Raw genomic sequence first — 16,437 nt, forward strand, 5'->3', positions numbered from 1 at the left:
AGCGAGTGCCAGACTGCCAGATAGACGTGAGGGGAGGGGAGGTGTGCTGTGTACCTGTTCTTATAGTCTCCTGCACACGTGATGGCTCAGGAAGCTGCAGACAAAATGGCAGAAGTCAGTTTAGGTGGGTGATGTGCCTGAAAGTGTTTGATATAGGCTAAAATATGCTGTATTAACATATTTACCGGTAGCCACATGGGAGATGTCAAAAGTACCGTAGAAACTTACGTCATATCATGGTAGGATTGAAGTGCGTGTAATATCTGTACAACGGGAGGGCCTTCTTACCCCTTCAACCAGAAGATGCCAGAATCCCAGGATGCCTTGTTTGGATTCTTGCTACCTCTCAGACCATTTTATTTTGAGGAAAAATTTCATGTAGAGGGATGAACTGTATCTTCATGTTATCTGAGTATTTATCAGAACTATTTTATTTTAAGGAAGTACTGTAGAGGAGTGAATTAAGCATCTCTGTATTATCGTTAGGAGGCAGGAAGAATGTAATGGAAATTAGTGAAGGAGTTAAACCAGAAAGTCATCTGGTGGTAGCAAGAATAAATCATGAAAATGGCCTGCTTCAAAATCTATCTAAATTAATTTGAGGAGAGCTTCCATGCACAGGTGTGTTACTTCATAGTGTAATATATTTAACTTATGGCGCTCTGATTGTGTGGGAATATTTTCAGGTGAAATTAATGTTAGTACTGTATTGATGAATGTTGCTTTTGTTATTAGAGTGGGTCCTGTTACGTTTAGGTTGCATGTAAAATTGATGTTTTTTTTCATAATAGATACTGTAGATTTATAATTATGCATTACTTCATTTTAAACCTATTACTATAATGTCTTACAAATAAAATAAAAAATATATAATGAATGGGAACTCTTAGATATTCATTCTGAAGTGACTAATGGTGTTCCAAACCATATCAAGCCAAAATTTCTCTCTCCTGACCTGAAAAGAACCGTCACTTAAATACCAGTTTAGTCGGTAAATATCATAGAAAAGACCCTCCCCTGCCATTGGGTAAGAAAATGTCATAGAACAATAATGAAGAAAATGTGGGACCATTATTAATCAACTAAGAAATTAAAGTAAATTAGTTCACAGCAGGTGGTTAATGAATGCTTTAAATTACAGGAGAGTTGTACACGTCAGAGAAACATGGATCGGATGAGAGTGGTGATGGCACAGCAGACAAACCCTTCAAGACGGCACTACAGGCCATGCGTAAGGCAGGCAAAGAACCGTTCCCTACCATATATGTGGACAGCAAGGAGGATGGACAGGTGAGCACTTGCACTGGAGTAGGGCAGGACTCGACTACAGTGCGTGTACTGTAACCAGATAGCCCTTAACCCCTCTCAGCTCAGTTTCGTGTAGGTGTAATAAGACTAAATGGTTAATTTAATTAGTAACTAGGGAGACTGACTCATTTTATAGCTAAGGTTCATAGAATATCATGCAGCTAAGGCACCATTCAGGTTGAGGGAGTGGCCCAATTCCATCCAGTGAAAACAAATTGACTGTAGGAGGAAGGGAGGGACAAGCTAGAATACTGTAGCAGTTGTAATTTGAAGCACAGATTAGAAGGTCTGGGATGACATATTTGCTGACAATTCTGAAGTCGGCAACACATCAGAGTTGAAAGCTACTACTACAGTGTGCTATATTACTTACCAGTTTTATATTTAGTAGTAGGTGGTGGCGACCATCATCCACTTACTTGATGTAGTGCTGCCTACTTCTTCCTTAGCCTTTATCATTCTTTTTCTGTGCCTGCCCTCCTCTCATCCTATTTCTCCAATCTTTCGTGTCACTTCTTATTGCTTTTCTTTCCTGTACGGGTGGCTTTACATTGAGTGACAAGCCAAATGGTTTCCTGTAAGCCAAGAAACCATTTACAACACTGGGTGGTAACCATATAACCAAACCATACGTTCTCCCTGCGTGTCAACAAGCGGGTTGGCGGAGGGTTAGTGCCCCTGCCTATAAAACTATTAACTCAAAGTCAAATGGCCACCCCTTACGGGATTATGGCATCTGGCAATAGATAGATAGATAGATAGACTTTTTGTATTGGGGTGCTGGTGAGGGATGCCTTCACATGGTGGCACTGATATAGCTGGGTAACACCACTGTCTGGGTATATAAACGTCCATCATCTCTCTCCTTACCCTGTGAAAGGATGGTGGACTGCAGGAAAGTGGCAGCTTGAACCTATTGTCCACTGTTTTCTTGTCTTGATGTGCCTTTGGCTGCAACTGCTTCCTCCACTTTGTATTGGTGTAGAAATGTTATAACCACACTGCCAGAACTATTGTTGTAAACAGTCATGTGTGCGCTGTACCAGTATGATTTTGATATATCTGTAACTGCTGTCTGAAACATCCACTATTTTAAATTTTGTGCAGCAGCTTTGCATAAACTATTATTTTCTTTGAAAACTTTGGAAAGTGAAAATTCTTTTTGTCATCATTGTCATCCTCATCCCATTTCTCATTAATGGGGTGGGTGGGAAAGCTCATGTCTCTTTTGAAAACTGTTGAGTTTGGTGTTTGTGTGCCATCACCTTTGTCATGTAAGTTGGTCTCTTCTAGGGTCAAGTTGGTAAAACAGAGGCAGGGTCGGCAAGCACAGACCTCACCCCCTGCCTCCAAGCCTTAGACCAACACCTGTGTGAGTCCAGCTATATAGTGGGGCACACACCCACACAGGCTGACACTGTGGCACATGGCAGGGTGTCGGGTCGGGTGTTGGACGCTGGTGACAATAATCATGCCCATCCACACTTCTTCCGATGGTGGCGACACATTCACAGTTTTGGTCCCAGCATAAAAGACTTTCCCCCAACTGACCTCTCAGTTCTTACTCAGTTTGGTCTTCCGGATTCCAGATCTCAGGTGATTTGCAAAATTTTTCAGCATAGTCTTGACTTAATGCAGTGCTGTCAGAATCAAAAGTTTGCTGACACTTCCCTCTCAGTTGTGATGATAGTTGTTACATAAAATGTTTAATTTGGTTGCACTATGAAGCACTAAAAGAAGGATTATAAAAAGGAAAAATGCTTTTTGATATTTGTTTAGGATTGAGAAGTATGGAAAGCAAGACACTACCATATGAAAATATTTTGTGACAGCAGTATGAAGCACACAAAGATGAGAAGGAAAAATGAAGGATACTCTTGTGTATTTGGTTAGGAATGAGAAATATGGAAGGGCACACACAATGATTATAGGGGATTGTTGGCAAAGTTTTGCTTGTGATGGTACCCCAGTAGTGAACCCAGTTATTTTGTGGGTCTTAATTTTGGGATCCTGTAAATACATAATTACTGATTGGTTTGCATGGTTTGTGATTGCTTTGTCATTGAGTGTGCATGTCAGGGTTGGTCCAGTCTTTTCACACAAGTGCAGGTAATAATAAGCAGGGCTCGGGAGAAGGGGGGTATTAGAGGTATGAATATACCCCAGTCTCAGAGGGTCCCAGAAAATGTAGTGCATAAGGTGATTACTAAAAAGATCAAAATGTGTAGTTAGTCTCTCTTATACAGTACTGTTTATTTAGGTGTGTTAATGTATCTTTAGTTGTAGAGTGTGTCCATATCCAAGTGCATTGTACTGTAATCGTAATGGATAATTTGAAGTTCCACCATCAGCTGGCAGCAGAAAAAGTTTAATTATTCATGGCATTAGTAGTTTATTTGTGGTGTGCAGCGCATTTACAGTCATGTTATTTATTGCAATATTAACCTTCATAATGGAGTTGATGGTTACGGGATGTCTTCTAACGCTGTCACTGTGAAATGTTTTATGTTGCGCTGAGTAAATTTCATAATGGTGGCCAGAATAGGGTTAAAAGTGTTGACTTTTTTATTTTTTTTGAGGGGTTAATTAAATCATAGTATTATTGTATATAATAATGTACTCACGTCTGTTATATATACTGTATTCTGAAAGTAAATACTTATATGGTATTTGTACATACTGTAGATAAAGTGAGAAGCTAAGGTATTTGTTACGTCAATTCTTTGTTGTTATTACTCTTATTATTTGGTAATTGAGCTAATTTGAGATAGAAAACATGTTAGTTTTGTTGATGTAACTTGGACAAGGTTGCATGGTGCTAAATTTCACTAAGGATGAGGGCAGTTTTAACCCTAGTATAACTTGCAGTTCATTTACTGGTGTATATTTATGTGGCACATATTTTGGTAAGTTATTGTTCTTTATATATATATATATATATATATATATATATTTTTAATAGTTATGTTTGTGATTTGTTGTTGTTGCTGTGTGGCAGTCATATTTGTGGTTAGCTAACTACAGTGCTGGTGTATCAGTATAAGAGTATGATAACAGCTCTTTAGTACAGTATATGAGGTTAGGTTGAGCCATAACTACTAAGGCTTGAATGACCCATTTCACTTGGCACGCACTTTATAACTCTCAAACATTTGTATATGTATTTAACACCTTGCCAGAGCTGAATTAATCATATTGCTTGAGAGAGGTGCATGGCCTTCACTGTACAGTTTGCAATATGCAACTAAACCCAGTACAGAAGGGGAACTGTGGCATTTTGAATTGTTGTGATAGGCAAATGATGTTACATAAATGCTTAAGTGATGCTGTGGGAGGGGAGGTTTTACAGTATATTAATGTTAAGAACCTTTAATGACTTTAGTTTTGTAATATTTAGTACATTACTTATGATTACAGTAGTTTGTGCCTTGTTTAATTGATTCATGGTTTGTTTCAGAAATTTGAAGTTATTGCCAAGAGTCAACTAAAAAAGCTCACCAAACTGTGGAAAGATGTAAGTAATTTGTTTGTTGTTTTTTTTGGGGGGAAATTAACTGTGAACTTTAATTACTGTATATTCTTTATGCTGTAAATTATGTACCTTTGGTACAGTTGTGACAAGAGAGTTAATTCATTTTATATACCTGCATGTTTTTGATGCTATTATTATTCCTGCCAGATGTGAATTTTACCTAAGATAGTGTGCTGGGTACAAAGAATATAAGCAAGTACCATGTTCCTCTCCACTCATCACTCCAGAACTTTAAGGAACAGTAACAACCAATCCTTACTCACAACAGGAGTGTAAAAAGCTGGAGGCAAGACTGAAGAAGGAGAAAGAGGATGAGGAGAAGCGCGCCAAGATGCTGGAGGAGGCTCGTAAAGTGACCATCACACAGGACCCCAGCCTACAATCCCCTACAACCATAAAGATCAGGGAAGCCAAGGACCATAGGGGGAAGAGGGTCAGGGTTCATGGTTGGGTGCACAGGCTTAGGAGACAAGGTGAGACCACTGTACAGTACTGCATTGTAGTGCATTAACTTGTGTATCTGTGTGACATTCTTTTTAAATTGTTCTTGCTGCTGCTGCCAGTCAGTTTTATTCACCACAAAATGCCTGAAGGAGCTTATTAAAGCTGTATCTAATGCCTTCAGATCAAACAGTCTTTCCTAAGCTAAGTGAAGTGATCATGGGATGGTAAGAGTAAAATATGAAAAACATGTGTGGGTTCAAAGGATTTTTTTCTAACCTGACACATCTGTAATCACTTTCAGTTTAGATTATCAGATTAGAGGGTTGACTAGACTCTACTTCTTTTACTTTTACTTGGCCAAAAATTGCCTGGTTTCCATCTTATACATTCCATGTGCCAGTAATCAATGGTGTAATACAATGCTTTTAATGAAGAAGCACCATGGAAAGGTGTCTGTGCCACTGAGCGTAGTGAAACAAGCTACCAGAAGGCAAAAATCTGGCTAAGTTAAGGTGAAAGAACTATATTGTGTTAGATCCAGCCTAATGGAGATCTCTAACCCCTTTCAACTTAGTTTGTCCTTGTGTTGTCAGATTGGAGAGTTGGCTTGACTGGTAAGCAAGGAGATGTCATACCTCATAAATAGGCATAATTCATTATCGTGTAACTGTGACTTTGTGCTGAAGTTGTCAAGTGGAAAAGTTAGTCTCATTAAAATGTAAATTGTTTTTCAGGTAAGAATATGATGTTTATTGTGCTGCGTGATGGAACTGGCTACCTACAGTCCGTCCTGACCGATCGCCTGTGCCAGACATACGAAGCAGTGATCCTCAACACAGAGAGCAGCGTCACACTCTACGGCATGCTGCAGGAGGTCCCAGAAGGCAAGGAGGTTAGTTATATGTTCCCTCCATGTACAAAACTGTTTCAGCCCCTGTTACTATGCTGTCCACTTGTTTATTGCTATCTCTTCACCTTTAATGCTATGCTATAATAACAAGATTAATGCTGAAATATGATGCTAGTTGTGTTAAAGTGTAGTGGAAAAGATGTACCATGGTAGAAATTGTCCATTGCCATCCCAAGCAGCAGAATGACAAAAATCTCCAAGGTAGTGGTATGAACTTTTATTTTCAAGAGTCTGTGTATCTCATACGTCTGTACAGTGGTGCTATCTCCCATCCTCCTGTTCATTGGGTATTCCACCTGTGCTTAACCCACCATTTGCAGCTGCCAGTATTTCTGTTTTTTCATGTAATGTACAAAAATAGCCCAAATCCCACTGAAAGTTTTCTAGAGAATAAAACAAAAAGGGCAAGATAAAAATCTTGTCATAAAAGGAAGCCTGGACACCTTGAATCTAAAGTCCAGGGGGCCACAGGCTGAGGGAATTATAGGTTGAGGTTGACACTTCCAGAATTGATCATTTACCTATTTGAAAGGCTGGTCAAAAGTGCTAGTTAACTCTTTTCTTGCTCATACTGCAGTTTCTAATAGTGTTATAAGATTCTGTTTTTTCTTAATAACAGTTAGCTTCATGTGGACATGAGCTGCAGGTTTACTTCTCAGAGAAGGTCAGTAAGAGCTGAAGCAGATGATGATGACAATTTAGCCCTTCATGTATTAGTGTATGTTTTATCTTCCCTCTTCATTCAACAGGCTCCTGGTGGACATGAACTGCAGGTTGACTTCTGGGAGTTGGTGGGTGGGAGTCCGGCTGGTGGTGCCGAGGCAGAGATTAACCAGCTGTCCAACCCTGATGTGCAGCTGGACAAGAGACACCTTATGATCCGTGGTGAAAACTCATCTAAGGTGAGCACAGGAAAATTAGTACTGTATTTTAGTTGGCATAAGAGGCCTTATAGCCCCCACCCTCCTCTTTTTTGTATGTGACTTGTTTTTCATATTTTGCCATAACATTCTCATGCTTTAATATTGACATTGTTTGTACCAAGAAGATTCAAGATGATACTGTGATATGGTATGCAGAATAAGTAGCTGATAAAGAGGTATTGTAAAATCTCTGGAACCATTAAGAACACTGCATCAGTTCCTTAATAATTTTGGCCAGGAATTGTATTAGAGGGATTTTGGATTCTTTGCCCGGTACAGAAAATCTGATTCAAAAGTGAGTTAATCCACCCATGCCTTCCAGTACAACAGTATGACTAATATGTATATTTCTTGAAACAGATGCCTGTAAAATAACTTAGGTTTTATTGATGTGAAGTTTTCTTTGTTGCATTTGTACTTTTCTCTTGGGATAATTCTCTGGTGTGCACGGGGATTTCAAAGGTGGACCTTCATGCCATGTGCTGTATATGATACAGTGCATCAGCCTTATTGCCCTCATACAGTTTTTTACATGCCTGGCAGTCTAGTAAGTTACAGCACTCCAATAGGTGTGGCCCATAAGGATCACTTCCAAAGGAGGTGATAGGGGTTCATTGCTCATGTAGTGCCACTGAGGGGTGAACAACTGGTCACTCTTGTCATAAATGTCTGAAATGAGGAGTTTAGCCCTGAGCCTCTGTCATTCTGATGAGGCAGTGCTGGATAGGATAATGATGGATAAAAAGAGTTTAATATTTTGTGTACAGTATTGTTTTTTCTTATTCCTTATTTGTATGCCTTCCTAAATCTTTAGCCGAGAATGAGGATTGGCCCGATAATGATGGTGTTGACTATGTCGTCATGTATTTTGACATTTTCATCTTTGGTGTTGCGTCTGTTATTGATTCAGATGGTCTTTGTCAGTCACTATCTCGCCCTGCTTGGGAATAAGGATCAGGATGATGTTGATTGGTTCAGCATTTGTTTTGACATTTTCTTTTCAGGTGTTACGTCTGCGATCGATTCTGATGAAGGCCTTTGTGGATCACTACACTGATCGAGGTTATGAATGGATGTCCCCGCCCTCCATGGTGCAGACACAATGTGAGGGAGGCTCCACACTGTTTGATTTCAACTTCTTTGGGGAGAAGGCCTATCTCACTCAGTCCAGCCAACTTTATCTTGAAACATGTCTCCCAAGGTATTTTTAAACTTATCGGCTGTGTACACTTCTGAATGAGTTAGCAAGTGCAGACATTTCACCCACTTTATGACAACTACTTTGGTGAAAAAGCATATCTTATTCAATCCAATCAGTTTTACATTGGAACCTGCCTCCTAAAGTATGTTAGTCATATAAAGTAAGTCCTTCTTTGTAAGTCTTTCTATATAATTTTTTGCTGTTAAGTCTGCAGTAAATTAAAGAAATATTCCTCCTCTAGTTTTCAGTATCTTTTGAGGAAAGACATTTCTAACTCAGGTCAGTGAGCTTTATATTGAAACCTATCTACCAAGGTTTGGTTAGACTATTGAGTGATGTAGACTTTCCCATCTAGGCAGGGTTATGTTGCAAAATGATGTAACTTGTCCATACAACCGATACTTTGCATTTTACTGGTATATCAGGTTTATAGGTAGTCATAAAACTTAAACACACAATTGTCTCTTAATTTTTTCAAGGACTTGTAGCAGGAATAATAAAAAAATCAAAAAATGGTGATAATAATAAGGATGCCTGCTACTTGCTTTGATTGTCAAAACTGATGAAGCAAAGAACATTTAATGGAAAATGAGTGAATGAATGATTTTATGTTATTCTTTTAGTTTTGGAGATGTGGGTGTACAGTAATGGTGATTTTTTTTTTTCTTTCAGTTTTGGAGTTATGGGTGTACAGTAATGGTGATTTTTTTTTTCTTTCAGTTTTGGAGATGTGTTTTGCATAGAACAGTCATTCCGTGCTGAGCAGTCAAGAACCAGACGCCATCTAGCCTCCTACACCCACATTGAAGCTGAATGTCCCTTCATCACATTCACAGACCTACTGGACCGTATTGAGGACTTGGTTGGTTGATTCTTAGGTCACTACAGTTTATATTTCATCTGATGGGTATACAGTACCTCATTTTGTTGTTATTTAATGTACAGTACAGTACTTTTTCACTTTAATGATGTTCCATTAAGCACTTTCATAATTAAGTAGGTGACTTGCAAATATCATTTACATATCATGCTCTGTGTTCATTCTTGATCAGTTACCAGGATGTAATGATTGTGTAATTATGCAGCAGCTCACACTAGTGTACTGTATCTGTAGTTTGGCTGGCAAACAAGACAGCTTTTTAAATCCTTAGGAGTAGGGGCTTTCCATTCATTATCACCTCATCTGTATTGCTTTATTCAGTGAGACAAGCAAATCCTGCCATACCTTCATGAGGTAACTTCATCGCTATACCTTCAATTTTTAACAAATATTGTTTTGCAAAAGTTCTTTCACGTTTCAGTGTCATCTGCAGGTAGTAGTAGTTGTTCCGTAGTCTGTCTGACCGAACAGCTCCGAGTCCCTAAGGAAGGCCATGGCTGAGACCGGGCTTTCCCACAGAGCTCTCAAGGAGTGTATGTTGTGTTGTTGACACAGGTGATTGTGTGCAGTGCTGTCTTCTATAATGTGCTTAGTAGTATGGGGTGCTGTGTTGCATCCTGGACAGGCATCATCAGTGAAGTCATCCAGCCTCTTCTGATAACTCAAGAGGGCTGGATGATGCCCACATGTTACGGTAGTTGTTTATATACGCCTCATATCGAGTTGCCAGAGTAGAGACAGTGCGTGACTCATTGATCATTTTCACCCCTCCAGCCAGAGGATGTATTTTGTGTTTTATTTGTCTATCTATCTATCTGTCTATTGCCAGACGCCTCAATCCCGTTTGGGGTGGCCACAAACAAATCGCCTCCAAGTCGCCCTGTCCCCCGCCATTTCACTGCCCTGCTCCCAACTCACACACCCCTCTCTCATATACCTCTCCACCCCATCCCTCCATCTCATCCTCGGCCTCCCCCTCCCTCTTCCCCCCTCCACCTCACTCACATACACTCTCTTCGTCAGTCTTTCACCCTCCATCCTCTCCACATGGCCAAACCACCTCAGTGTGTTCCTCATAACGCTTCCTATCACATCCACATCCACACCACAACGCTCCTTTATATCCTCATTCGTCAGCCTGTCTCTCCACGTGACTCCACAGGCTCCTCTTAAATACCGGTAACTCATTTCCACTGCTCTCACTCTTGACTTGTGTCCTTCCAACAATGTCCAAGCTTCACTTCCGTACGTTAGAGTTGGTATCACAATACTGTCATGTAGTAACTTTTTCACTTCCATGCTCACTTCCCTGTTTCTTATCACTGCTTTCAAGGAACCAGCAACCTTTCTTCCCTGCTGTACCCTTTGTACTCTTCCCAAATGATTTCACTCAGTTTGAGAAAGACCTTCCAGACTTGAGGGGTCAGAAATAAGTAATTTACCATGGGTAGGAAGAAGAGAATTCAAGTTTGACTCCAAAGTAGAGTGACTATAATGTTCATGTTGTGTCAGGTGTGTGATGTGGTGCAGCGTGTAGTGACTCACCCAGTGGGAGAGACCCTAATAAAGGACCTACACCCTGAGTTTGATCCTCCCACACGACCCTTCCTTCGTATGACCTATGCTGATGCCATCAAGTACCTCAAAGAGAACAACATCACCAAAGAAGATGGAACATTGTATGAGTTTGGAGAGGTGAGTATAACAAGACAGCCCTCGAGTTATGCGTAGCCCACATATGCTTTTCACACTTACATGGCCAACTAGACAAGACCCATTTCCTCATTTACGTGGTGCTGTCACCACATATGCACAGTGGTATCAGCAGAAAAGTTGGCAGATCTTCAGAGTTAGCTTTTGTTACATATACAGGAAGTCCATGTTTTATTTTTATTTTAATTTTTTTACATCCCTTATCAATAAATCCACAGTAGAGTGCAGAAGAAAAATGCCTACCGGATATTAGATTTTCATTGCTAGCTATATTTAAAGCTAAATTCCTACTTTCATTGTACAGTACTGTACCTGGTGTAACAAATAAATTATTATGTTTTGGAATGCAGTTTTTGTTTTTGCTTATAATCAGGGCCCATTGCATCATATTCTGTTAACTTTTGAATTAGATTAAGATTTGCTCAGTAATTCATTATGACTGAGAAGTAAACTGTTGCCTTTATATTGCAGGATATTCCAGAGATGCCAGAGAGGAAAATGACAGACAAGATTGGGAAGCCTATTCTCCTACACAAGTTCCCCCATGGAATCAAGGCTTTCTACATGTCTCGCTGTGAAGATGACAAAAATCTGACAGAGTCGGTTAGTGTATAGACTTTTTTCCACACTGGTCATCAGTGAATAAATATCTCAGTCCTTTTCACAGTCTTTTCTCAACTGTTTGCTTTACCACTCCAGAAACCAGCCTTTTCTGATACAGTATCTGCCGTACCTTTTCTGTCATTATATTTCCATATACCTTTCGTATCTCACACAGAAACTTCACTCCATGTCAGTAGCCAGACGCATTAAATCCCAGAGGGGGTGGCCATAAACAAATTGCCTTCATGTCACTGTGTCTTCTGCCCTCCCTCCAACTTCCTCCATCCTCATTCATATACCTCTCCACTTGATCACTTCACCTCATCTGCTTGCTCCCCCTCCATGTCCTCATTCACCTACATTCTTCCTTTCTATTTGTCATTTTCCATTTTCTCCACATGGCCAAACTATCTGTGCATACTTTTCCCAACACTTTCCAGACTGGTGACATAATAATATTTGGGCTTATATTAGACACTTAACGGTCATACAAAGATGGTTACTGTAAATCCTTCTTTCACTCCACTCATCAAGGCTTTTTGGCATATTTCCCTTAATTAGTTTATTACACTGTATTTGCTGCATCTTATAATTTATCATATACTGCATCAGCTTTGTAATTTTCACTTTCTTCAGTTCCTCATAACATTCTTAACTTCCGTGATTATTGCATTCTCGGGAATATTCTCAGTTTATGATGGCTGCTCGTACTTGTCAGCATTCTTTTGCGTATTCTGGATTATCAGTACCCCAGTCAGTGATGTAGGGAGGTTGATTTAAACAGCTTTACTCATGATGGTTATTACGGTACATTAGAGATGATATTGACAAGGGATATATAAGTTTGTACAAGGATTTTTTTTTTTTTCCCCACGACATATACATTCATCATTTTTTCATTCATTGCCAGACGCCATGTATCCCAAACGGGGTGGCCAAGGGCTTAGAGTTAATTGTTTTACAGGGAGGGGCACTAATCCTCCACCAACCCCACTTGACACGTAGGGATACCAACAGCATCTGGTGTTCCCAGGCGTTCACCCATCCAAGTACATATACATTAACTTGGAATAATCAGCTTTTTAGATGGCTGTGGATTAACTCTGAAGACTCTGGAAAATCAGCTTTTTAGATGGCAGTGGAACATACAGAACTCTTTTCCATAATTTTTCTGTGAGATAAATGGCAAGAACATGAATATAGGTGACTTGAAATGGAAACTTAATGGTGACTAAAAAATAGCAACATGTAATCCCATTCGACCCCTTTCAAGGCTAGGCTACTTTAGTTCAGTATATTGAGAGGCATATGACCAGCTTTCTTCCCTTGGTGTTATTACCTGATTGAAAAGCCTCCAGTCACCTCTTGGAGATTGGAATTATGGAAAGCAATCCCTCTGGAGCATTGTACTCACCAGGCATATAATATAAGGACTTAAATATGAAAGGTGCTAGAAAGGGTTGTCTTCACATGACAGCACTGATTTGTCCAGGTGGTGGAGCTGCCTGGTTATACAAACTTCCTTCAGTCCCCTCCCTGTCCCCTGAAAAGAGGATGTACTGAAAAAGGACAGTTTCAGCTTGCAGTCCATTGGGTTCATATTCAGATGAGTCTGGGGTTGCATCTGCCACTACTACTGTATAGAAGTTTAATTGAGCCAGCGTACTAAACACAAGGTTCATTACACAGGTAGACCTACTGATGCCGAATGTTGGTGAGATAGTGGGTGGGTCTATGAGGATGCACGACCACCAGGAACTTCTTGACGCCTACAAAGCCAACAGTCTCGACCCCAAGCCTTACTACTGGTACACTGATCAGGTAGGTTATATTATGTTCCTTGGCTTCGTCAGCTCTTTAAATTGTGTGGAGCAGTTGACTTTGCATCCTTTTGTTCTGTGTTCTATGACTGATATTTTGTTTGGTATTTTGTTACGGTACCAGCTATTGTATTGGGGTCATTAAATACCCACATTACCCATAGGCAAAGTGGGGATCTTCTGTGTGGCTCAGTGGTGACGTGTGCATTTGAAGCATGTAGGCCTGGGATTGTATCTCGGCCAGACTAGTGATTAAGTTTCATTTCGTTTATTACATTGTGTGGCAGCAGCATGGGATGTGACACAAGGCTTAGTTCACAATTTGATGTTGGTTGGGTGTTAGTGTTCTTGTCCTTGAATCCTGGGGATGAGCTGTTTGGTGTGGTCCGCAGCATCCCTAATGGTGGCCGTCAGTGCTATGCTACCATGTGTGTTCGAAACTCACCAAATGAATCACCAAGGGGAGGAAAGAGGGGTGTAATGGGGCCTATAAATGCCTGCGTTGTCCGTAGGCAAATTGGGGATCCTCTGTTTGGTTCAGTGGCAACATGTGCACATTGGAGTGCGTGGGCCAGGGATCAAATCTCGGCCAGACTAGTGATTAATTTGTTAAGTTTCATTTCACAGAGGCTACTAAACTTGAAGAAAGTTGCAAAGACTCACACAGGTCACCAGGCTTGCTATGACAAAGTTTCTAAACAAAATCTCCAGACCATTGCCAAGTAATATGCTAAAGTTGCTAAAACTTTATTTTAAAAAAATAATAAATAAAAAAATAAATAAATGTCCTTAGAACTACTATCCATTTCAGAGGCGGAGTTGCGCTGTTTTTCGCAAATATCTCCTAAGCGAATCGTTGGATCAGTATGATATTTCAACACAGTACTTTTGACATCCGGGCCTAATTTATGACCCTTAAACCATACTGCTACATATGTTACATTAGGAGTTTACTGAAGGATATTAAGCCTAATCCAGTCATCAAATCTAAGGTGTTATACAAAATCGGACGAGTGCGACTGTGTGGGGTAGCTCCTCCACTAACACCCTGAACAACCCTCTGACCATTCCTTCCCTACCCCCCAATATCGCGTTCACCCCCTCCCCGTTTCCCTCTTCACTCCCAGTCACACCATCCCTCTCCCATCTTTGCACTTCCGTTTTCTTTTCTCATTTTAATTGCATACATAATATGTATGTAATAGTATTTACAATAAAATGACGATGTATGTATATATTAATGAATATTACGCATCATATACAATATAGCATTGGAGTTTATAATTTTGTAATAATATAAATAGAGACAGGTAAAACAATATATATCAACTGGACCATGTTGACATTTTAGGATGAATACACAGAATTGTAATAATAGTAATAACTTCTCCGAGAACGTTCAAGCAACAAGTGATACAATTTGTAGTTCGTTAATTCAATGGTTGACCATAAACACTGCAAACATATAGGCATAGCTTCTATTACATGTACGTAATCATCCTGATGTACAGTACTTTCTACGCGAAATACGACTTGCATCCATTGCAAATAATCATATCAATACGTCTACAACTACATAACATTCTTACATTATAATACAGTGCTGGGATAATGAGGGAGGGACACAAGAGTGATGAAGGAGGCGAGGAGCTCGGGGAGAATAGGAGGGATAACGAGGACGAGACGGGGGAGAAGTAGGGGTAGTTAAGGAATAGTTTGGGAGGGTGTTGGGGGGGCAACACTTTCCTTCGAATGCGTCAACATGACTAGTCGACTTTCTGTTATTTTTCATGAGTAAACTCCTCACATAACATAAATAGCAATATGGTTTAAGGGTCATAAATTAGGCCCGGATGTCAAAAGTAGTGTGTTGAAATACCATACTGACCCAACGATTCGTTTAGGAGATATTTGCGATAAACAGCGCAACTCCGCCTCTGAAATGGATAGTAGCTATAAAAAATAGCTTGAATGGCTGAAATATTATGGAATGGATTATGTTATCCATTTCAGAGTTTGCTGGTGATAGCCTTCCTGGTTTTGTACTGTTTCCTTGTTTCTAGATCCTACCCCATCCCATCCTTGGGTGGGGTGGGGGGGGGGAAGACAATGACCTAGTAATTAATGAGTGATGTTTCTTCCCTCCACAGCGGCTGTATGGTACAGTACCCCATGGTGGATATGGACTTGGATTGGAACGATTCCTGTGTTGGATTTCTAACCGCTACCATATTAGGGAAGCAACTCTATATCCAAGGTTTGTTGGCCGGTGTACACCATAATCCAGTAGTTTCCAGTTACACAGGAAGGTTTACCATCACTGAAAGGGTTGGATGATGGCACCATGTTAGGAGGTCCAAGGTGTTTTTCTCACTGATATTTGTAAAAAACGGTGTATTTATTGGCCCCTCAGTTTTAGCCACTTTAATTTATAAAGGTAGCCTAATGATACTTTGTACAATATTTATGTATTGTAGGGTACTGCATATCCAACTTTGTAAAGCCTTTGTATTTTAAGATTACCCGGTATGTAAATTAAATGGTAATGCTGAACACTACCTCAGTACTGTGCCCTCCACTGCAACCATTGTCTGGCTTTTAATTCATCAACTGAATGAAATATTGGGGATTTACTGTAGTATAATTGATTTTAAACTGAAAAGTGACACTTGTAAACTTAAAAATATATAATTTGCAGATGTAATGGATATTGAGTAATCACAATAATATCTCTAGCCGCATGTGTCAGGAAACACAGCATCACTGAGGAGTTTGTAGAACTTAAGATTTTATTAGCAAAGGTGTTTGATGACATTTTTCATAATTAAATAATGAACAGAAGATACATTGTTTAGTTTTGTAGTTTGCTCCCTCAAAGTTTTTGTATTTTGAAGGCAAGGAAGTGCAAAGAATATCATATGACATTGCACTGGGGAGAGAGAGTTAAGCAGATTGTAAGAGGACTTGCTGTGTCTGGTTTATTAAGGGGAAAAAAAAAAAAATTGTTTGATGGACTATTTAAGTGAATATTAGGTATGACATCCCCCCCCCCCCCAGTAGTTAACAGAATGATTATCTGCAACATGTACATGAGTTAGTGTTT

At 39.8% G+C, this 16,437-nt stretch overlaps 1 protein-coding gene across 2 annotated transcripts; it reads left to right on the top strand.

Moving 5' to 3' along the window:
* Window positions 1-16,170, top strand: AsnRS (asparagine--tRNA ligase). Of its 2 annotated transcripts, XM_080285298.1 has the most exons (13): window positions 1-124; window positions 1,142-1,290; window positions 2,602-2,904; window positions 4,766-4,822; window positions 5,109-5,313; window positions 6,019-6,176; window positions 6,944-7,096; window positions 8,122-8,318; window positions 9,039-9,180; window positions 10,711-10,893; window positions 11,383-11,514; window positions 13,204-13,335; window positions 15,485-16,170. In XM_080285298.1, exons 1-13 carry the CDS (start codon window positions 82-84, stop codon window positions 15,614-15,616), a joined length of 1,986 nt encoding a protein of 661 aa, XP_080141424.1. In that variant the 5' UTR covers window positions 1-81; the 3' UTR covers window positions 15,617-16,170. The 2 variants fall into 2 exon arrangements, with proteins under 2 accessions (XP_080141424.1, XP_080141425.1); XM_080285299.1 differs by lacking the exon at window positions 2,602-2,904.
* The last annotated feature ends 267 nt before the right edge of the window (window positions 16,171-16,437 follow it).

The sequence above is a fragment of the Coenobita brevimanus genome, chromosome 105, assembly GCF_032717465.1.
Source record: "Coenobita brevimanus isolate Jiangsu-jjx chromosome 105, ASM3271746v2, whole genome shotgun sequence".
NCBI classification, from domain to species: Eukaryota; Metazoa; Arthropoda; class Malacostraca; order Decapoda; family Coenobitidae; genus Coenobita; species Coenobita brevimanus.